Genomic DNA, 19,340 nt, shown 5'->3' with positions numbered 1-19,340 from the left:
GACAGCGGTGCAGAAGCGGAGACATTCCCGGCCCCATGCAGTCCATGATGACGCCCTGCTCTACCACCCAACCACCCACATCGTCTTGATCTCCTCTTCTCCTTCATAACACATCTACCTTTGACATCTACCAGACTACTCACATCTACTCGCCTCTACTATACAAAGGTGAGCTTAGAGAAACGGGAGCCTGTGGTGCGCTCTCAGCAGTCGTGCTTTCACTTGCGGAAGGCAGATCCCCTTCCCTGCTTGCCTTGCTCACCTGGTATCTTCCCGGCCCAATTGAACTCATCTAGAACGACGCACAATCTCCACACATCCCACCATGTCCTCCCCCATCACCTGCCACGTCCTAGACAGCACCACTGGTCTTCCCGCCACGGGCGTCGAGATCCGTCTCTACCAATTCAAGACGGCCGAAGAAGTCCTCGAGATCTTCCCCGATGCCGATGAGGAGAACCTCGACGGCACCTTCGAGCTCGGGAGTAGTCACACCAATGATGATGGTCGATGTGTAGACCTGGTTGATGCTTCGGATCTGGAGGACCTGGGCGTGCCCGGAGATTACAAGGTCGTTTTTGAGACAAAGGCCTACTTTGCCAAGCAGGGAAAGGAGACTTTCTACCCAAAGGTAGAGGTGTCGTTTACCATCGGTAGGGATGAGGAGAAGAAGCACTTCCATATCCCACTGCTCATCAGCCCTTTCAGCTACACTACCTACCGGGGATCCTAGATATTTCTCGCTGAGTGGTGGGGCAACGCTCGGGCCGCTCGGGTTCCGATACGACTGGAGCCTAGCAATGTCAAAGCAGAGATGATGTCAGATGAAGCAAGAGAAATGGCGAGCAACGTCTGTTCAGACATGAAAGCTGTAGCATTTCCTTCCGCACGCACAATGTGAATAGATGACAATCTTGAGTAATTTGCAAAGGGAGCCTCTCTGGTCCTTCTGCGCCTGCATCACTGCCACAAGCAAGCTAGCGCTGGAGCAGACAGGTCATGTCGCCACTTCCTTCCTTTACATCGCCCTACCGCACTGACCTCAATTCTCACTCCTCGTCGCTTTCCTCTACGAAGACCCTCTTCTTCTGCATTCCTGCCCCATGGGTCATTTCAGTCGAAGCCATTCGCTTCACCCCAAAGGGGCCTCTAGGCTGCGAGTCTGCCGTCGCGTCGATGACGGCATCTGCACGACCTACTGAGATCGTCTTGGCAAAGGGGTTGCGACCACTCGGCACCCTCAGAGCCGGCGGGTGACGCACAGGGGCAATCGCTATTGGCGGCTGTGAGGCTTCGGAATAGGGTGTATTCTCTTGCAACAGAGTGCCTGAAGCCGAGACTGCATCTTGACTTTGACTTGCACCTAGCACTGCTGCGCTACCTCCTGTACGGGAGGCGTCCGTCAGGGGTGCAGTGCCAAGGACTGGCGATGTTCCAGCTGTAGCCCAGCCTCGTAGAGCGGATAAGGCGCTAGCCGTGCGGGACATGCCTCGTGGGACTCCCAGCAGCGGGCGAGCAGCACCAGAGTCGCCTTCCGGCCTGCTCACAGTGGGCACAGGGGGCGCATGACGGCGATTGAAGACGAGCATCTCTTCCTCTTCTTCCTCTTCCTCTTCGTCCTCTCCTCCTTCGTCAGCAGCCTCAATGTCGCTTCTGTCGTCCTCGGAGACGTCGTCGAATGACTCAGTCGACAGTGCCAGACTCAGGTCAGCTGGCTGGCTCTGAGAAGTCACGAGCGGTGTTCGCGAACGTGTCATTGGCTGGTTTGACTGACTCTCCCCGTTTGTCTGGCTCTCGGGCTTGCCTCCTGGTCTCATGTCGCGGTAGGTGGCATCACTGAGGGAAGAGAGGTCTCGCGATGTTACGGGCTGAGACTCTGTCCTCTGCCAAGCAGCCGATCCTCTGCCTCCTGAGCTCAGCGGTGCCTTTGGTGCCGCCATTGAAGTAGCAGCCGGAGCTCTCTTGAGGATACCGTCCGGCTGGTCGAGGTAACGCTGAGATTGTTGTATCTGCGACTGGCCAAAGCTCTGACTGGAAGATCTTGCAAAGGACGACGATCTATTGAAGGCGGAGGACATGGTGGAGCGAGCTTGCTGTGGCAGCTGTGCAGGCAGCAGCTGTGAAGATTGCATGGCACTGGCGAACAAGCCTGGCTTGCCTATCAGCACAGACGCAGAGGCTCCGTGGGAGATTGTGTTGCGCACGTCCCTGAAAGGATTGTCGTCGTCTTGCTCGGTACCACGGTGTGAGGCAGCGTTGGACGATGCAGGGTCACTGACAGTTCTCAGAGAGGATGGCTGCGCCGCTGCATTCGCCAGGCCTCCAAAGCGCTGGGGCTCCGCAATCTTTCTCTTGTGCGGTCGATTGGAGGTGTTCGAAGAAGCAGCAACATTGTCGTTGCGCTGCTGAAGTGGCGGCTTCTGACTGCTTTGCTGGTCCGTCTCGCTTTGCAGAGATGCAGTCAAAGCATTTCCACTGAGAGAGGAGCTTCTTGCAAAGCCTACCCGCCTCTTGACGCTGACCTCCCTCTTGAACCTTTCAGCATCAGCAGCGGTCGAAGAAGCCCTTGACCCCCTTCGCTCCTTCTGTTCGAGCACGAGAGCGTCTTTCAGCCCTGGTCTCTGGCTGGCCTTTCGTGCCTCCCGTTCCTTGGCTTTCCCCGCAGCGATCTTCCTCTTGCTTATGAGGTCAAGCTCTGTGCGGGTTTGCTTGAGCAGCTGCTCCTCCTTCTTTCGTCGGAGCTGCTCGACACTGTTGTCAGCATTGCTCACTGCTCCAGAGAGCGACATACCCTCTGAGGACACCAGAGTTCTACTCCTTACCGGTCGGGCGGGTGTAGCTGAGGTTCCGCCGGTCGCGCGAGATTGTAAGATGGAGCACTGTCGTGGTAGTAGTCTTGAGAAGCGCGGCTCTACAATGTCAGAGCACAGGTGGTGTAGCTCGTCCCTTTCGTCGCGATCGTCTCTCCGTCGCGCCGACGTCCCGAAAAAGATCGGAGGAGCCTTTGTGCTGGCTTTGGCATCGACACTCTGGTCTGCCTCAGCAGTCGTCGTTGCTTGCTTTTCTGGCGAACCAATCGCAGCAAAATCCTTCGCCAGCTCTGCAGTCACGATCCGGAGTGAGAGGCGATCCACGAGACCTTCGAAACGTCGGTGTAGTTTCTCGGCGTCACAGATCAAGCTCAGACCGTCCAAAGCGTCTTCGCCTTGCTCTTCCCCTGCAGCCTCATCGTCTGGAGTAGCAGCGTTTGGAGTCTCGCCCGGGCGGTTTGGTCTTTTGAGCCAAGGGAACCCTTCTCCGTCGAAAGAGGAAGAGGAGGGCAGGCTATCGAACCCGAAGGCGGTTGGCATGCCAGTCCATCGCCGAGCTGGCGCACTTTTGCGCTTTCGCTTCTTCTTGGGGGCACACGGATCTTGCGATTCGACTTGAGTGTCCTGACTTTGCGTTTCCTCCTCTCTCAGATTACGCTGGCTATCTTCGTAGGTCGATGTAGACGCTGTGCCTGTGAGATCTGTTTCCGGATCATTGGGGCTATCGTCTGCCAGCTGAAAGGAGTCGGCTGGAGCAGCCTTCTGCAAGGGAGCTATGGAGGGTCGGTGAGGCGTCTTGTTTGACCCACGCACTGCAACTTTGGCCAAGATGCCTGGATGTTCGACGCTCAGACGCAGCGTTTCAAGTATGAGAAGCACTTGCAGCGAGAGTCTGGCGTCGTCAGAAGCACAGATTGTTAGCGCCAGCCGTGCGATGTGATGTGCCTCCTCGACTACTCACTCTCGCCTTTCGATTGCTGCAAGCCACTGATCCCGCAGCTTGTACCCACTCGATGAGCTGCTATTGATATTTGCAGCCAATGCTGACTCATCTAAGGATCCTCCGGGCGGATCCGTAGGCTTGCTCAGTTGACTTTCTCGTTCAGCTGTTCGCAACAAGCGGAGCTCCCAAGCTCTACGGACTTCTGCCGCAACTAGACTACCCTGACCTGAGATCAGGGCAGTCTTGACGCTGACATCTTCCTCTTCGCCTCCAATGAGTGAAGATCTGTTCTCTTGAGATACTGCAGAGCTCGCCCAAGTTCCTGGCCCCAGTAGGGCTTCCAGCCTACCCTCTGCGGTATAGCCGTGTCGAAACTTTTGCTGTATCGCAGACTTGGAGGGCAGCAAGCTCGCAATCGCCTCAAGTGCAGATATAGCCCCCTTCTCTGCGACGTTCGCTGTATTCAGGGTATTGTCGTGCGTTTCCAATGCGTCTGCACTGCCTTGGTGTTTGCGACTGCGCTTGAGAAGCTGATTGAGGACCAAGGGAAAGTCGGCCAGGGGAAAATGATGCTCGCCTAGCCAGAGACATTCGAAATACCGAGCGCGGAGCCATCGATCAAGTGGCAGCTCCTCGTCTATAGTCTTCCAATCATCGCAGCTTGCTGCGACTTCCGACTGCGCCGTCAAGATTCTCCTCCTTACTGGCTTTGGACCTTGGGGAGAACCAGCAGAACTTGGGCCTGCATCGTCGGAAGGAACAGAGCCAGGCCAATCGAACGGACACCTGGCAAGTGCGGCGAGCCGCACTGTCATCACCTCTGAGGCTTATTTGAGGCTAGTACTTCATTCCAGGCAAGTCCGTGGGGCTGCGATGGTTGGCTAGGATGTACGAGGCGAGATTGGTGCTACGGAGGAAGGAGTGTTGGGTACGCAACTGTTCCTCGGAGCGGACTGGGCGGCGTGAAATTGCTCCGAGTCGCGAGCGCGAGCGCGTCGAGGCGAGGCGCCTGAGCGAGGCAAGCCACTTTGGCCAGATTCCACCCGATCCTAGACTTTCTACAATATCACCCCCGCCTCGCACCTGAGCTCACTTTACAAGTCTTCATCAGCAGAAGAGGTACCTCGGAACATATGAGCTGATGTGCAAGCTGTAGCACGAGCCTGAACTCAGCTCCTCGCGGCGTGCATCACACTTCAAGGCTCGCCTTCGATTTCGAACTCGAGCGAAGGCATGTAAGATGACATTTCCGCAACTACCAAGCCCTGTAGGAGGGCCATCCTCATACATCACCCGCTCTGATCTGCCGCCAGTCCCATCACAGTCGAGAGAGCGCTTCTTCCCGCCTCCGTTTCGCATCGATCGGACAGACGAAGATCTAGAGACCTCGGATGCGGAGTCACTGGCAGGGCCTTCCTCCCGGGTCGCCCTGCCCATCAAGGCAGGCTCCCCTACGATTCATCGTTCTGCGCCCTACTTGAACGAATCAGGACCGAGTCACATCCTTCCTCACCAGCCACAGCGCTCTTCGCCCCTCCGTCCGCCACCAAAGAAGAGGCGGAAGCTCCTCTTCACCTCGCAGCTCCCTCCATCCCAAGCGGAGAATGAGGATGGCACGCCCTCGGTTGAACATATGCGCTATCGGTCTACCATGAGGCTAAAGCTCAAGTGGGACGAGATTTACGAACGCTTCAAAGACGCTCATCTGCAAACTCAGGATGAAATATACCTAGGGCGTGGGAAACAGAAGATGAGGCTGATAAAGGACAATGGAGTCATACGAGCTTTCAAAGAGGAGCTCGCTTTTGGCAGCTTCCACATCAAGGACGAAGATCTGGACGACGTCGCCAGAGAGCTCAAAATAGCGGCTGGCGAGGACGTTGATGCCGAAGTCTACACTGAAGACGAGACAAAAAGAAAAAAGGGCGCAGAATTAGCATTGGACAGCGATGAGGATGAGCTCGGGGTGTGGGACGAAGCCTTTGTCCGGAGTCAGTATCGCGAATTTACCGCTGCGCCAGAAGGGCCAGAGGATAGAGGGGAGTCGTCGGAAGAGGAAGAGGAGCTCGATCCAGCTACCATGGATCCTGATCTGCGAGCTTTCCTGCAAGAGGAAGCACATAGGAAGGAGCTCATGGGCGATGAGGAAGGAAGCGACGACGAGGAGTCGGTGATAGACTTTAGGGAAGCAAGGTGGGACAGGATGAGGGGTACTACGCCTACTTCCTCGGAGGATAGCACGGATGAGGATGAGGACGGAGAGGAGGACGCAGATGACCCTCCAGGCTCTATCGCACATCGGGAGCGAGCTACTCTCTATCTTTCGCAACCTGGACAATACGACACCTCGGACGACGATCTGGATGTTCTCGATCAAGACGAGGGCGTATTGATTCCTCACGACGAGGCATCGGCTGCTAGACAGAGACGAGGACCTCTCTTCCCACACGGAGATTGGGATACTCAAGGTGGACAAGGAGGCATCTTGACGCCCGATGAGGATGCATTGAGCCAAGCTATCATTCGAGGAAGAAGGAACGTCGAAGCCCTTCTGTCAGACACCACGAGCGCGTCCGTCTCTATGCCTCACGATGAAGTGCCTGATCTGGTGGAGATCTTCGGCATGACGGCTCTGTCACCCAGCTTCGCCAAGACAGAGAGGATGTCTTCCCCAGCTGGAGAGCCTTCACAACCTCAAGGCGATGGTGATCGAGCGAAAGCGAGAACTCCCGAAACCACAAGGATCGTTGCCACCTCACCTTGCGCTCGTCAAACATCTTCAGAAGGAGACATTGGCAGTCTTGATGGTCAAGCACAGACGGCTCTGGTGCATGGTGATCTTATATGTCCCATCGAGACGGGCTCAGATGCCGAACGGGCCGCAGACCAATCGCTGTCAGATGGCTTGCACACCCCACCAGGATCGCCTCCACTGCGTACATCAGCAGCAAACATCCAAGCGGATCATCTGTTCATGCAGCCTTCTCACAGTTCAGCATCGCCATCCAAAGAAGCAAAGGTGACCTCCCGGAGCTACTCTCCGCCTTCCAGCCGCCATTATGGCCATTCTCACGGGCAATTTCCACATCGTCTCGAGCAGCAGCAACGAGTAGCCTACTCGTCCCCAATCACAGCTCGCCGTCCACAGACGGCCTTCAGCCTGGCCGATGGATCTCCCTCGGCTGCTACCGCGGCGGGCTTCTCGGCCGAGCTGGCTGGTGGGTCACCTCGAGCGAGAGAAGCGGGCACTACTTTGGCTTTTTGAAACCTGCACGAATCCACGATTGAGTATCTCATCACCATTTCCCCTATTCCCTCCCTCGCCCCTTCTCACGAACATCTTGACGCTTCTGCGTCCCATCCTTCATGTTTCTGTATGTACACGACTCTCTCCATTGCCATCTCTTCTGCCTCTTCTAGCAGATACAATACTACTGCACATTCCCTACAAAGCTACTTTGATCCGCCGCGTGGGCCCAATCAGGCAAGCATCGCCTGTCTCTCCGGCTCCCTCTCCCTCTCCCTCTGCTTTGTCCGTTCTGCCACTGGCGGCTCTGGTGAAGCAGCCACCGGGTCGGCCGTAGGGGCGTCGGGTAGTTGCGGTGCCTGTACCTTTTGCCGGTCTGTCTCTGCCACCGTCGAGGGTGGTACGATGGACACGCCGGCGGCCTCCCGCTCTAGAGCGTCAAGCTCAGCCTGCACCTCGGCTTCCTCGTCGGCAGTCATCCTTGTTGCGAGTAGCTCATCAACCTCCTGGTGTTGTGAAGGTGCCATGGAGAGGCAGTGGCTGTCAGTACATCTTTCCCCCACAATGGCAACTGCATATCTTCTCCATTTCCTCTTATATTCTTCTGCAGTGAGATCACGTACCCTCTGATGAGCCTGCGCCTCGGCCGTCTCCTCGAGCAACTTCTCCACACTCTCTGTATTCAACTCCTTGTGAATCTCTTTCAACACCTGATTTCCCTGCGCCAAACCATGGTACACCGATGCTTGAATTTGGGAAAATTCAATGTTAGATACCTGAAGCGAAGCGAAGAAGGTGCGCCGATCCGATCAGGTCAGTATCTCGTCCCACCTCTCCACATCCCGCAACTCTCCTCATCTTCATCCTCTTCGCGCCTGGTCTCGTCTCGTCTTCACAAACTTACCAGCTCCTCCAATGTCTTGAGCTGCCCATCCGTCTTCTCCAGCATGCTCCTCTGGTACTTTCCCCTCCGTAAAGCACTCAATGCTCGTGCCTTATCGCCCCTAGCGAGCAGGAGACGAGCCGCTTCCTTCTCCCTGCCTTCAATCGTCAGAAGCTGCGTGGGAGGGAGGGAGGGAAGGGTACAAAGGCAAGAATAGATGAGCCCCAAGTCGAGAGATCGTTTGGAGAAGTACAGCCTACGTCTGATGGTCGACGTACCTTCTTCTGGTATTGCCTTATTCGATCGCGCTGCAGCTTCAAGTCCAGTATAGCCCGATCGTGAGACGTGATCTTGGGTGTGGAGGAAGAGGCGCCCATTTCTGTCAGTCAGTCGGGTCGGACGGGAAGGACACCAGAGCAGATGGTACGAGAACAAAGCAAGGTGCGAGGTCGGTGCAGGGATCGGAGGCGAGGAGCGGTGAATGATGGTGATGATGATGGTGGTGGATGATGGTGGTGGTGGTTGATGATGAGGGTCGGCTAGATTAGACGGCAGCAAGGCGGGACTGCGAGACGATGCGGGGTGGGACTCGACGCGTGGGGCCGTGCATCGGACGGGAGCCAGTGCCAAGGAAATGCATTTTGCCTAGGCAGGGCAATCGATACAGAGCAGAATGAACAGTACACTATTCCATCTTCTTTCCTGAAAGCACATATCTTCAGAGGTCTATTGCGCCACTGCGGTATTCACCAGCTCCAATGGCCTATAGCGTGGTTTCCACATTTGCGCCTCGATGAACCTCTCTAGCTCCTCGCGCTCCTCGGGCCACTGACCAACATTGTTGCTCTGCCCCTCCTCCTTTGCACTCAACATCACCGCCGCGGCAATCTTGATAGACACTGCCCTCACTTCACCCAGATCGGGCAAGAGGGGAGCTTTTGAATCGGACAGGGTGGGGGAGAGGGAGGCGAGGGCTTCTACGCCTGCCACGATCATGCCGTCTGTGAGGCGTGAGGACTTGGACAGGATCGTGCCCAGCCCCAGGGCAGGAAAGACGAGGGCGTTGTTGAGCTGCACGACAGCGAGTTGAGGAGCTGGGTCAGCCGCGCAACTTTCTTACACACTCCTTGTTCGTACTCCCACTCACCTCTGCGATCTTGATCTTCTCGCCCGTCTTTGGGTGCGTCACAGGAGGGAACGGCGATCCTGTAGCGATCAGAGCACGACCATCCGACCAGTCTAGCGCATCTTGCGGATCTACCTCGCACAGGCTCGTCGGATTAGAGATGGGCAGGATGATGGGCTGGTCGACGTGCTTCGACATCTCTTCGATGATGTCCTTGGTGAAGGATCGAGAGATCGTCGAGGTACCGATGAGCACCGTCGGCTTTACAGCCTTGACTGTATCATAGATGTTGAACTGCCCCTTCTCGTTCGTAGAGGTCATATTCGCAACCTCGTCCTTACTTCTGGCGAATTCTTGCTGAGTCTCGCGAATGCCTTCTTGCCCTTCGTGGATCAGGCCATATCGGTCAACCAACCAGAATCTCGCATTTGCTTCCTCTTTCGACAGACCTTCCGCCTTCATCATGGCATTCCGGATGCCTATAGTAATGCCCAGACCGGCTGTACCTGCGCCGACTAGCACAATCTTGCTATCCTTAAGGGTTGAACCAGTGACTTTCAGCGCCGAAGTGAGAGTGGCTAGAGCTGCTGCACTTGTGCCTTGGATATCGTCATTGAAGATCGAGTACTTTGGTCGGAACTTCTCCAACAAGCGGTATGCATTGGCATTGCCAAAGTCCTCGGCATGGAGCATAGCGTACTGAGGACGAGAGCAGTGTCAGCCAACTGACTGCGACGCGTCGTGTCATATCCAGACTCACTGGGAAAGCTTCGGCTGCCTCGGCCATGAATGTGTCCACGAACTTGTCGTAGTCCTCTCCTCTGACCCTGGTGTGCCGCCATCCCAGGTAGAGGTCATCATTGAGGAGATGCTGGTTGTCCGTTCCTGGGTCCAGCACGACATTGAGGCAGCGATTGGGATCTATGCCTGCCCCGAGAGTGTACAATGTCTGTTTGCCAATGACGATGCCAATACCTCCTACTCCCATGTCCCCGATGCCCAGGATGCCCTCGCTATCGGTGAAGACGACCAGGTCAATGTCGTCCTTTGTCAGTGCTCCATGATCTGTCAGGGCATCTCTGAGGTAGCGAGCACCACCTTCCTTGAAGTGAGGATAGGAGAGGAATACACCGTCTGGACGACGAAAGAGGTGCGAGAATTCCTTGATTGCGTCTCCGACCGTTGGCTGTGACAAGATAAGGGAGAAAGCCGGATCAGCTAGGTGCTAAGACTGGGTGCTTTGCATATGGTGCGACTGACGGTGTAGATGATGGGCAAGCACTCTTTGAGGTTCTTTTGAATCAGTGCGTAGAACAAGACTTGATTCTGGTCCTTCATGCTCCTCAAGAAGCTATACTTTGCCAGCGGGTCTTGCCTCGACCTCAATTGCGCCTCTGCTCTGCTTAGCTGGGTTTCCAGTCGGTGATACTCATGAGGTAAGAAGTGCTTTAGCTTGAAGCGTTCGCGTTCCTCGGGTGTGAATGCTGCTCCTTTGTTTAGCATTGGCTCTTCGAGGAGATGCCTTCCGGTGAGGGGTGTGTAGAGGGGCGAGAGCTTGGGGTCATCGGAGGGGTTGGAGGGGTGGCCGGTAGAATCGTCTTTGTTGGTGCTGGGCGTAGCTTTCTGGTATGCATAGCGGCGGGTCGTCTGCAGCGATGCAGCCGCAGAGGGCGATCGCAGCTTGGGTAGAGGCACTCTTCGCAGCATGGTCGTTGCGTCAAGGGATGGTCAAGAAGTCAGAGCATGGTCGTACGATGGTGGTGCTTGTCCTTGCTGCCTTCCCGTCCTGTGGAGCGAGCGGCTTCTTTTGCGACGCCGGCAATTTCGGCAGGGCAGCAGGCCCAGATTCGCGACGATGTGGAGTCGCGGTTGCTGCAGGGCAGCGTCTTGAGGCACCGCGTCCCCTCAGCCACAATCCACGGAGCAAATTCGGCCAACTTTTTCCCCCCGTTCCGCTTCTCGGCGGCTTTGACTTTTTCCCCGTTCCTCGAATACTTGTCCCTTCACCCCCACTCCAGCCATTGCAACCATCCAGTGAAGCTGCCCGACTTGACCCTTGGAGCCAGCATGGACTTGTTCCCAGACTCAGACTCCGAGAGAGACTCTTCTTCCGGCTCTACCTCCTCTACCGGCCCCAAGCTCACCGTCAACGAGTCTTACGCCAATCGTTTTGAGCACAATAAGCAGCGAGCCGAGCTTCACCAGCTCGAGGAGAAGTACGGCAAGCGGGCAGCCGAGATCCTCCTCGGCAAAAGAAGTGACGACGCAGAAGGTAGTGAGGGTAGTGACGACGACAGCGATGAGTCAAGCGAAGATGAGACAGAGGACGAGGAGGGAGAGCAAGTCACTGCCGAAGTGGATGCCGCCATCCTTCGCACCTTGGCAAAGATTCGCAGCGGCGATGCTTCCATATACAATGCCGAAGCTCGTGTCTTTGACGAGGAAAAGGCCCTCGCAGCTTCATCGGCGCTATTGCCAAAGGCGACCAGAGCCAAGCTCAACAAGAAGGTCACCCTCGCAGACTACCAGCGCAATCGTCTAAGGGATCTCATGGCCGATTCCGCCGATCCCGCTCTGGCGCTTGCAGAAGCTACCACTTCTAGAACCCGAGAAGATGACATGGCTGACGGAGACTACGAAGGACAATATCAGCAACCTCTTTCTCATGTCCAGGAGCAGGCTCAGCTCAGGCGCCAAGTCACGCAAGCATTTCACGATACCGACGGAGCAGGAGCAGAAGAGGAGGGTGACTTCTTCACCAAGTCTAAAGCAGGAGGTGCAGATGGCGACGAAGGTGACGATGCAAATTCATATCGCAGGTATCTCCTCCAAACGCTGGGAGACGAGAAGGCGCAGAAGGCTGTCAGGGAAGCCCTGCGCTCCCCAGCCGAGATGGCTGCCGTAGAGAGTACGGGCGTCGAGGCTGCTGGTCCCTCGTCTGAGCCCGACTCTGCCCCAGTCAAGCGCAAAAGCAAAAAGATTCAGAGTGAAGCTCAGCAGAATGAAGACTTCCTGATGAATTACGTCCTGAATCGAGGCTGGCTGGAGAATCCTCAAGCGGCACCCAAGCTTGGACGGAGATCACGTGAGGAAGCCGAGGACGAGAGCGATGACGATGAGGAGGAGTCGAGCGCTAAGCCCAAGCGAGCCACTGGCTCCAATGCCGATACTTATGGCAGAGATTGGGACGCCGAAGCAGCCGACCTGGATTCGGAAGCCTCCTTTGACTCTCGCGCCGAGGCATTCGAGCAGGCCTTCAACTTCCGCTTTGAAGCCTTCGAGTCTGGGGATGCTCCCGCACAAGTCCAGTCTTACTCTCGCAACCCTCAGAATTCAGTGAGGCGAGTGGAGGACAAGAGGAAGACGGAGCGAGAGGAGAGGAAGAAGCGGAAAGAGGCCGAGAAGAAGGCGCGTATGGAGGAGCTGGACCGGATGAGGGATATCAAGAAGGGCCAACTCAGGGACAAGCTCAAGCAGCTACAGGAGGCAGCGGGTAGCAGTCGGATTGACTTTGATCCCATGGCCCTCGAAGGGGACTACGATCCGGAAAAGCACGACGCTATGATGGCTGCTTTCGGAGACGAGTACTACGATGAGGAGGACACGAGCGCAGATGGCCTTATGAAGCCCACGTGGGATGACGACGATGATCTGGACATTGCCGATATCCTAGCTGAAGAGGAGGAAGAAGAGGAGGCGCAGAACACTCAGAAGGGCAAGAAGGAGAAGAAGCAGAAGAAGAAGGCCAAGCAGGGCGGAGACGATGAAGATGGCCCGATCGATATGGACGCCGCCTTCATCGATGGCGAAGATGGAAAAGGCGTCGACGAGAGTAAGCTTTCGAAGAAGGAGCAAAAGAAGCTCAAAAAGAAGCAAAAGGCTCTGGCTCGAGAAGGCCTCTCCGAAGGCGCACTCGACGATCCTTCGTCCTCTCGTCCTCTTCCACAGACAGACGAAGAGCGTAAAGCAGAAGCAAAGCGCCTCGCAGACGAATATCGCAACCTCGACTATGAAGACGTCGTGGGGGACCTCGCAACACGCTTTCGCTATACCCAAGTGCCCAAGGCCGACTATGGAATGACGGCCGTAGAGATTCTCCTTGCAAACGACAAGGATCTCAACGACGTCGTTGGGCTCAAGCATCTCCTTCCCTACCGCAAGGGTGCTGGAAAGCGGCCCAAGGACTTGAATAGGAAACTTGGGGAGTTTAGGAGGAAATTGGATGCAAAGGCTGGAGAGAGTGGGAGGAGACAGGAGGGTGAGGGTGCTGAGGGACAGGTGAAGAAGAGGATGGGTAAGAAGGAGAGGCAGAAGGCAAAGGCAGCGGCTGAAGCGGAGGCGGCGGCTGCTGGTGCCGGTGCAGAGAGCGAAGCTGGCGCGATTGTCAACAAAGGCAAGGAGGTCGTGCAGGAAAGAGTGACAAATTCGGCTGAGCCATCGGGTGATGGTCCCGGCGACGAAGAGGAGAGGGTGAGAAGGAGAAAGGAGAAAAAGGAGAGGAAGAGAGCCGAAAAGGCTGCTGCTGCTGCTGAGGGAGATGACGGAGCAGGGGAGCCCAAGAAGAAGAGGGTCAAGGTATCTTCGTGAGCTGAGCTGTACGCCGTGTAGCAATATCACTCATATCCTCATTGCCATTCAGGTCGTGCATTGTGAAATAGTCTATTGTGGTGTTGTTCTAGTTGGAACCTCGATCGCTGGCTAGGAGTGGAGGATAGCCCTCTTCCATCCTCTACGCTTCATCACACTTCCATCCTTCTTTGCTCCGTCTTCGTCCTCTTCTTCCTCCTCCTCCTCATCAGCCTCTTCATCGTCCACATCGCTCTCCACCAGTCCAGCCTCGCGCTCAATCTCCCATCTCAACCTCCCTCCAGCCCAAGCCCAATCCAGCCAAGCTGCGATGCCGCCCAAAGACCAGACGAGGCCGGCTGCATAGAGGAAGTTCGCGTTGGCGGAGCCGAGGGTGAGGAAGAGGTGGGCAAAGGAGGGGACTAGAAGGGAGGCGTAGAGGTAGAGAAGCGTCGAGACGAGGGAATTGCGGAGGTCTGTGCATGTGAGAGGATTTGGGCGACACTGTTGAAGTCAGCAATTGCAGTTCCCTAATGCTGTAGCGATATGTGAAACACTCACAGCTTGCATAGTCGGAGAAGACGAAGAAAAGCGTCGTCCAGAGACCAACATCTCCAGCGGTAGGGTAAGGTTTGAAGATGGCCTGAACTCCCAACAGAAGAAAGACTGCAAAGAGAGGGTCGTGTCTGGTAGCGTTGGAGCAACATTGGCATAAGCATGTGCGCTCCAGTCTGACCTCGGCTAGTCGCGGCCCTTTGACTCACCTGAAGCGCAGACAGATGGGTACAGTCCAAGCCGCCAGGTGGACATTAAAGACCAGGAGGAAGAATTCTCTGAAATGCTCAAAAATCTCAATGAAAAAGTACCACCAAAGAGACAGCGACGGGCTGAGCGAAGGTAGGAGGAGGCTGGTGGGGAAGAGGAAGCAAGGGGGAGGCACGATTCAGTCTGATGGAACAAAGACGGGTCGCTGCGCTGTGCGAGACTCACAAGCCTCTGTACACCAAGGCAAGGCCGGTCCAGTCTCTGCCTGTTGTAGAGCCATTGCATCTCGAGACAAACGCCGCACTGATGCCTGCTAGCACTGCAGTGATCAATGCAAAGTCAAACAGCGGCATGAGCCAGTCACTGGCCAGGTCGGCCTTCCTCTTGCCGATCCTCCTCCCCTTGTAGTGCCGCCAGTAGCGCGTCTGACGGCTGCAGAGCAGAACGACGGCTGGCAGCAGGAGCAGCGGGTGCACAGCTAGCATGCTCGCGATTGACAGACCAGCGGCGGATAAGAAGGCCGAGCCTTCCATAGCGCCCCAAAGACTAAATAGGAGGGCTGCGAGGACCAAACTTGTTCCGCTTCTCGCAAGACACGTCAAGAGGATGAAGGGATGAAATGCGAAGATAGATGCGACTAGTGCCGGATCTGGAGAAAGTCGTAGGCCATGGGTAGTGAGGGACTGCAGCAGGCGTCGGGCAGATAGCCGAGGTGGAATTTTGCGACTTGTAGAGCTCTCGGCAGACATCGGTGATTGGAGGCGAAGTGAAGCCATCCGGTAGAGGAGGACAGTTGAAAGAGCGTCGAGAAGTATGTACAGTAATGTCGAGGGATGTAAGGTGTCTGAGAGACCGGTGGCTACAAGCCACTGGACGATTCGACCGCCGGGGAGGAAAGGAGATAGCACGAGTATCAATAAAGGGGGCGGTATTGCTCGAGTGGTTCCAGCCGGTCCTGTGCCGCCTTCCAGGGCGGTAGGCGAAACGAAGGGAGACGAGCTGGACGGATATGGCGAGGCTGTCGTGATGTGAGGTGGGGGATCCAGTGCCCAGACTGTGTTGAGGACCGAAGGCCATGACGAAAAAGGATCGCCCAACTCTAGTCTCTCGCCTAGGATGTCTGTCAAGCCGGGCATTGAGAAGAGGAAAAGTCGGAGCAGGATCGACATCGTTACTACGAAGATCAGGAGAGGCAAGCGAAACTTCGGCGTACGCACTGCTGATGAAGAGCCACCAGCTGTAGAGGCTGTAGAGGCCTCTGATTCTTCGAGGTGGAAGCGTTCCTTCACCAGCCGAATCTCCTCTTTGTCGCCGGTGTTCTTCGTCAATTCATCGCTGATCTTGACCGCAGGTACACCCTTGACTCTTGAGATCTTGATGACGATGTTGAGTGGCTTCGATACTCCGCCAGACCGTGGCGTGGCATCTGGATCAGCTCGGGGGGAGGGGTCATCTGCGACCCGGAAGTCGTTCGTGAAGTTGGTGCCAACACCTGAGCGAGAGAAGCGAGAATAGCGTGATCAGTCTCAGCGCTGAGCTTCGCAACATGGCCTGCCTTGGCTGGCTCTACTCACCGAAACCTGCCCCTATGCCAACCTCTTTCGAGTATTCTGCCAATTCAATGCACTTCTCGACATGCAGTCCATCAGAGTAGATTACAACCTTCTTCTTCGGATCGATCCCAAGACTTTTGTAGACCTCGACTGCTTTCCTCGCAAAGACTTTGCTATCACCACTGTCTTGTCTGAGCCCTCGCCACCTCTTGCCTATCTCCCGTCCTTCAGGCGTTTCCAGCAGATCCTTGAAGAAGACTTTCGACGAGAATGTATCGGTGAGCGCGATGGTTAGGTCGTCAGCCGGTGACTGGGGCTGAAATGCCGGAGGGCAGTAGACTGACTCCCAGTATTGAAGGGCTCGGAGATTGGCATAATCGTAGCCTTCCAGAGCAGCGATCGCCATGGTCCATTCGTGGGCAACGGTACCGATCGGTGTAAGATCGAACATCTGAGCAAAGTGGACGTTGGATGTACCGAGCAGCTTGCCGGGGCCAACAGACCCGCCATGAGACGCCAGAGCCTCCTTCTCGCCTGCTAGAAGACCCTCGATGCAGAGGCGATGAGACTCGTAGGAGCGCCGTCTGCGCGAGCCAAACTCCGAGTAGAGGATTCCTGCCTGCGTAAGACGCCGAGCTTTATCCTTGGCCAGAGCTGTTTGAGCAGTCGAATAACGGCTATGTCAGCAAAAGAAGCCCGGGGATTGTCACGAGGCTATGGCCAACTCACCCCGCTGTCCTTGCATATCCCACTTTGTGTCGATCGTGCGGAAGTAAGTCTCCGATACGATGCTCATGAGCGGCACCTCGTAAAGAATCACCTCTGACCAGATACCCTTGACTTCAATCTCCAGCTCTCCGATCTCGTCGCTTCCCGATCCTTCCTTCAGAGAGTTGAATCGCAGTAGAACTTGTTCCTCGGGCCTGAAGCGAAAGGCAGAGAGCCAGTCGAGGTACTCCTTTCTAAAGTAGGGGCACTTCTTCTCTAGCCACATTCTCTCTTCAGCAGAAAGTGAAAGGGACGCAAGGCCTTTGACTTCAAGATGTATCTGCTCATAAGCTTTTCGGGTGAAAGTCATGTTCTTGGACCGGTTTGTGAACTGATAGGAGACTGAGGGGTCCTCGACAGGAGAGTACAAGATGGCCTGCTGCATCGTGAACTTGTACAGGTCACTATCCAATATCGATCGGACAGGACGAATGTCCTCGCCCGATGCCCCCTTTGCAACGGGCATGGTGGGCTTCGCGAGAGGGGGAGGGGGGGTGTTTGGTGAGAGGACAGGACGATAACAGTGTATGGGAGATATGATGGTGGAGCATGGCCTGCCTGATCTTCGACGCGTTGACCCGGCCCCTGCGAGTCAAGCCAATTGGGCCGAGGCAGCGAATTTTGGCTGCTTCCGATCCTTCCGTAGTTCCGTCTGTACGAGCAAAGGTTGCTCCACCATACCACACACACAGAGACACATCGATAGCAGCTCACAATGCCGCCAAGGGGTCGACATCGCAAGCCTCCTCCGGGAGCTCCGGTTCCTGCGAATTCGCAAGTCACAGGCAAGCGCAATACGCAGGCCAAGAACGAGCGATATGCTCGTCCTCTTCCGCTTTCCGTGTCTGCTGCAACGGCATATGCCCCTAAGCCACCCCAGCTATCGTGGTCCCAATGGCTGGCGAGCTGGGCCGGGCTGATCCGTAGCAGCAATTTGAGAGAAGTCGATGAGACGCTGGTTGGATATTTCGACGAGACCACTACGGCTGTATGGGTGCAAGTGACACCGCCAGGAACCTCTAGCACAGGAGTCGGGCCCAGCACACAGACAAAGACGGCCAGGGTGCTGTGGGACGCAGGGTTCTTTGGCAAGGGTAGTCTGAGTCGCAGTGAGCCAACATGGCGGACCAGAAAGATCAACGAGGAGAAGATCAAGAAACAGAGGGAACGGGGCATGAAAGGTGGGTAGGCGACGTTTGCTGGCGCCAGGCAGGCTGCAGGGCTGACGCTGAATGTGCTTGTCCCCCCTGCTCAGTCTTTACGCCAGAGGAATTGACGGCTGAGAGGAGACGCGAGAGGATGCACGCAAAGATTGAGAGAGCTCGATTGGCCGTCAAAGCTGGGCAACAGCTACCTGACGGCATCGTGGCTCTCGGCGGTACTCTGACGGAAGAGGAGGAGAAGCTCCTTGCTCGGAGAGCGGAGAAGGAGATCGAACAAGAAGATGACGAAGGAGGGGGACAAGTCGAAGAAGAGTATGGGAAGCACATCCCAGGTCTGATCTACCTGGGCCCCAAAAAGGACGAGGGTATAGAGAAGCCATTGACAACGGAGGAAATCGAGAGGATCAAAGAGGAGGAAGCTAATATAGAGGTCGACGATATGGAGTGGCTACACATCAGCGGAGCAGAGGTCTTCTTTTTGAGCGGGATGCTGGGCGTACTAGAAGTGAGAGATCCAGAAGTGAGTGTCTGGAGGAAATGGATCGAAGAGGAGGAGGTTTCGAGGTCTGACATTGTCCATTCCCCCTTTTTACAGGACAAGCCCATGTCGCTGCAGACTCTCTACGACATCTTCCTGTCGTCGCACTTGGCCCCACCGTTGCGATCCCTGCCAGCGCCGGCTGAGATCTTCAGGCCCGACAATCCCTTTCTGTTGTCCTACATTGCCTTTCATCACTATCGCTCGCTTGGTTGGGCGGTCAAGAGCGGTCTCAAGTTCTGCTGTGACTGGCTACTATACAAGAGGGGACCTGTCTTTGGGCATGCCGAGTGAGTGTTGCATAATCAAGTCCATACATGGACAATGCTGCTGACGCGCCATCTCTTGTGCGCACGCCATTCTTCACCTTTCAGATTCGCAATCGTGGTAGTGCCTGTATACGAAGATCCGGCAGATGAAGCGTCTAGCCCCTTTGCAAAGCATCCTGCTCAGGGAGATCGTGACTGGGTATGGTTTAGTACCATGAATCGAGTTCAGACACAGGTGCTCAAGGTGAGTGCATGGCGAGGTCGCGGGTAGCTGCACACACGCTCTGCTGACCACGCGAAGTCATATCATTGCAGACCCTGGTGCTAGCACACATTACCATTCCAGCCTTGTCACGGACGCCAACGGAAGCGTTGAGAAGTCCCGAGGCTCTGGTAGAGGGCCTCAGGGGAGGGCATCTGCACACTCTCAAGGAGGTCAGCTTGAGGAGGTGGGTTCCCGCGAGGATGAGGGGTTGAGGCGTGCCAGCAAAGAATGAGGTTGGGGTGACATTGATCCTAAGCCTCAAAGCTGCCACGAACCGTCGTCATTGCAATGCCAGGCTACGGCAATGTCGTTGTTACCTTATGAGTGCTTCTTGCTTGACGCAGTGGCGCTTCCCGGCTGGCTTCCATCTGCAGTCGCGGCGGCGGGACTGCGAGCACCTCGCGTCGGCTCGGCTGTGCGGCTTCCCCGCCTTGGCACTTTGCC

The 19,340-nt window shown here is 55.9% G+C and overlaps 8 protein-coding genes across 8 annotated transcripts; 4 read left to right on the top strand and 4 right to left on the bottom strand.

Annotated features, from left to right (window-relative positions):
• Window positions 1-89: 89 nt before the first annotated feature.
• On the top strand, window positions 90-1,046 carry BCV69DRAFT_281874 (Hydroxyisourate hydrolase). Its single transcript, XM_025492146.1, has 2 exons — window positions 90-168; window positions 297-1,046. Exon 2 carries the CDS (start codon window positions 326-328, stop codon window positions 731-733), a length of 408 nt encoding a protein of 135 aa, XP_025349127.1. The 5' UTR covers window positions 90-168; window positions 297-325; the 3' UTR covers window positions 734-1,046.
• On the bottom strand, window positions 873-4,685 carry BCV69DRAFT_161354 (hypothetical protein). Its single transcript, XM_025489423.1, has 3 exons — window positions 4,212-4,685; window positions 3,772-4,133; window positions 873-3,702 (listed from the first exon to the last, which is right to left on the bottom strand). The coding sequence occupies exons 1-3, from the start codon at window positions 4,566-4,568 to the stop codon at window positions 1,050-1,052; spliced, it is 3,372 nt and encodes a 1,123-aa protein (XP_025349126.1). The 5' UTR covers window positions 4,569-4,685; the 3' UTR covers window positions 873-1,049.
• A 138-nt stretch (window positions 4,686-4,823) lies between these two features.
• Window positions 4,824-7,283, top strand: BCV69DRAFT_281873 (hypothetical protein). The gene has a single exon (XM_025492145.1). The coding sequence runs from the start codon at window positions 4,994-4,996 to the stop codon at window positions 7,016-7,018; it is 2,025 nt and encodes a 674-aa protein (XP_025349125.1). The 5' UTR covers window positions 4,824-4,993; the 3' UTR covers window positions 7,019-7,283.
• BCV69DRAFT_298162 (hypothetical protein) lies at window positions 7,234-8,260 on the bottom strand (the record flags this gene model as incomplete). The annotated part of the gene is made up of 4 exons (XM_025494188.1): window positions 7,234-7,506; window positions 7,624-7,776; window positions 7,905-8,057; window positions 8,162-8,260. 4 exons carry the CDS (start codon window positions 8,258-8,260, stop codon window positions 7,234-7,236), a joined length of 678 nt encoding a protein of 225 aa, XP_025349124.1.
• Window positions 8,261-8,481: 221 nt separating this feature from the next.
• Window positions 8,482-10,787, bottom strand: BCV69DRAFT_258072 (malate dehydrogenase). Its single transcript, XM_025490639.1, has 4 exons — window positions 10,270-10,787; window positions 9,770-10,195; window positions 9,031-9,708; window positions 8,482-8,954 (listed from the first exon to the last, which is right to left on the bottom strand). Exons 1-4 carry the CDS (start codon window positions 10,714-10,716, stop codon window positions 8,610-8,612), a joined length of 1,896 nt encoding a protein of 631 aa, XP_025349123.1. The 5' UTR covers window positions 10,717-10,787; the 3' UTR covers window positions 8,482-8,609.
• A 194-nt stretch (window positions 10,788-10,981) lies between these two features.
• Window positions 10,982-13,649, top strand: BCV69DRAFT_281870 (hypothetical protein). The gene has a single exon (XM_025492144.1). The coding sequence runs from the start codon at window positions 11,077-11,079 to the stop codon at window positions 13,594-13,596; it is 2,520 nt and encodes an 839-aa protein (XP_025349122.1). The 5' UTR covers window positions 10,982-11,076; the 3' UTR covers window positions 13,597-13,649.
• A 1,634-nt stretch (window positions 13,650-15,283) lies between these two features.
• Window positions 15,284-17,207, bottom strand: BCV69DRAFT_161209 (nicotinate phosphoribosyltransferase). Its single transcript, XM_025489422.1, has 4 exons — window positions 16,623-17,207; window positions 15,915-16,547; window positions 15,558-15,832; window positions 15,284-15,460 (listed from the first exon to the last, which is right to left on the bottom strand). The coding sequence occupies exons 1-4, from the start codon at window positions 17,125-17,127 to the stop codon at window positions 15,452-15,454; spliced, it is 1,422 nt and encodes a 473-aa protein (XP_025349121.1). The 5' UTR covers window positions 17,128-17,207; the 3' UTR covers window positions 15,284-15,451.
• A 108-nt stretch (window positions 17,208-17,315) lies between these two features.
• BCV69DRAFT_289867 (hypothetical protein) lies at window positions 17,316-19,209 on the top strand. Its single transcript, XM_025493682.1, has 5 exons — window positions 17,316-17,842; window positions 17,917-18,344; window positions 18,420-18,652; window positions 18,737-18,875; window positions 18,947-19,209. Exons 1-5 carry the CDS (start codon window positions 17,377-17,379, stop codon window positions 19,106-19,108), a joined length of 1,428 nt encoding a protein of 475 aa, XP_025349120.1. The 5' UTR covers window positions 17,316-17,376; the 3' UTR covers window positions 19,109-19,209.
• Window positions 19,210-19,340: the final 131 nt, after the last annotated feature.

Source organism: Pseudomicrostroma glucosiphilum (assembly GCF_003144135.1).
Source record: "Pseudomicrostroma glucosiphilum strain MCA 4718 unplaced genomic scaffold BCV69scaffold_4, whole genome shotgun sequence".
Taxonomy (NCBI): domain Eukaryota; kingdom Fungi; phylum Basidiomycota; class Exobasidiomycetes; order Microstromatales; family Microstromataceae; genus Microstroma; species Microstroma glucosiphilum.
This window is presented reverse-complemented; position numbering and strand designations above follow the sequence as displayed.

Bases quoted from the DNA above. Each gene is read 5' to 3' on its own strand.
- BCV69DRAFT_281874 (XM_025492146.1), top strand. From the start codon at position 326: ATGTCCTCCCCCATCACCTGCCACGTCCTAGACAGCACCACTGGTCTT.
- BCV69DRAFT_161354 (XM_025489423.1), bottom strand. From the start codon at position 4,568: ATGACAGTGCGGCTCGCCGCACTTGCCAGGTGTCCGTTCGATTGGCCT. The intron at 4,134-4,211 runs GCGAACGTCGCA...TCTGCGATACAG, and splicing joins ACGACAATACCCTGAATACA to CAAAAGTTTCGACACGGCTA. The intron at 3,703-3,771 runs GTGAGTAGTCGA...TGACGACGCCAG, and splicing joins GCAGCAATCGAAAGGCGAGA to ACTCTCGCTGCAAGTGCTTC.
- BCV69DRAFT_281873 (XM_025492145.1), top strand. From the start codon at position 4,994: ATGACATTTCCGCAACTACCAAGCCCTGTAGGAGGGCCATCCTCATAC.
- BCV69DRAFT_258072 (XM_025490639.1), bottom strand. From the start codon at position 10,716: ATGCTGCGAAGAGTGCCTCTACCCAAGCTGCGATCGCCCTCTGCGGCT. The intron at 9,709-9,769 runs GTGAGTCTGGAT...TCTCGTCCTCAG, and splicing joins AGGCAGCCGAAGCTTTCCCA to TACGCTATGCTCCATGCCGA. The intron at 8,955-9,030 runs GTGAGTGGGAGT...GCTGTCGTGCAG, and splicing joins AGAAGATCAAGATCGCAGAG to CTCAACAACGCCCTCGTCTT.
- BCV69DRAFT_281870 (XM_025492144.1), top strand. From the start codon at position 11,077: ATGGACTTGTTCCCAGACTCAGACTCCGAGAGAGACTCTTCTTCCGGC.
- BCV69DRAFT_161209 (XM_025489422.1), bottom strand. From the start codon at position 17,127: ATGCCCGTTGCAAAGGGGGCATCGGGCGAGGACATTCGTCCTGTCCGA. The intron at 16,548-16,622 runs GTGAGTTGGCCA...CTGCTCAAACAG, and splicing joins GGATATGCAAGGACAGCGGG to CTCTGGCCAAGGATAAAGCT. The intron at 15,833-15,914 runs GTGAGTAGAGCC...TCTCTCGCTCAG, and splicing joins TGGCATAGGGGCAGGTTTCG to GTGTTGGCACCAACTTCACG.
- BCV69DRAFT_289867 (XM_025493682.1), top strand. From the start codon at position 17,377: ATGCCGCCAAGGGGTCGACATCGCAAGCCTCCTCCGGGAGCTCCGGTT. The intron at 17,843-17,916 runs GTGGGTAGGCGA...CCCCCTGCTCAG, and splicing joins GAGGGAACGGGGCATGAAAG to TCTTTACGCCAGAGGAATTG. The intron at 18,345-18,419 runs GTGAGTGTCTGG...CCCTTTTTACAG, and splicing joins TAGAAGTGAGAGATCCAGAA to GACAAGCCCATGTCGCTGCA.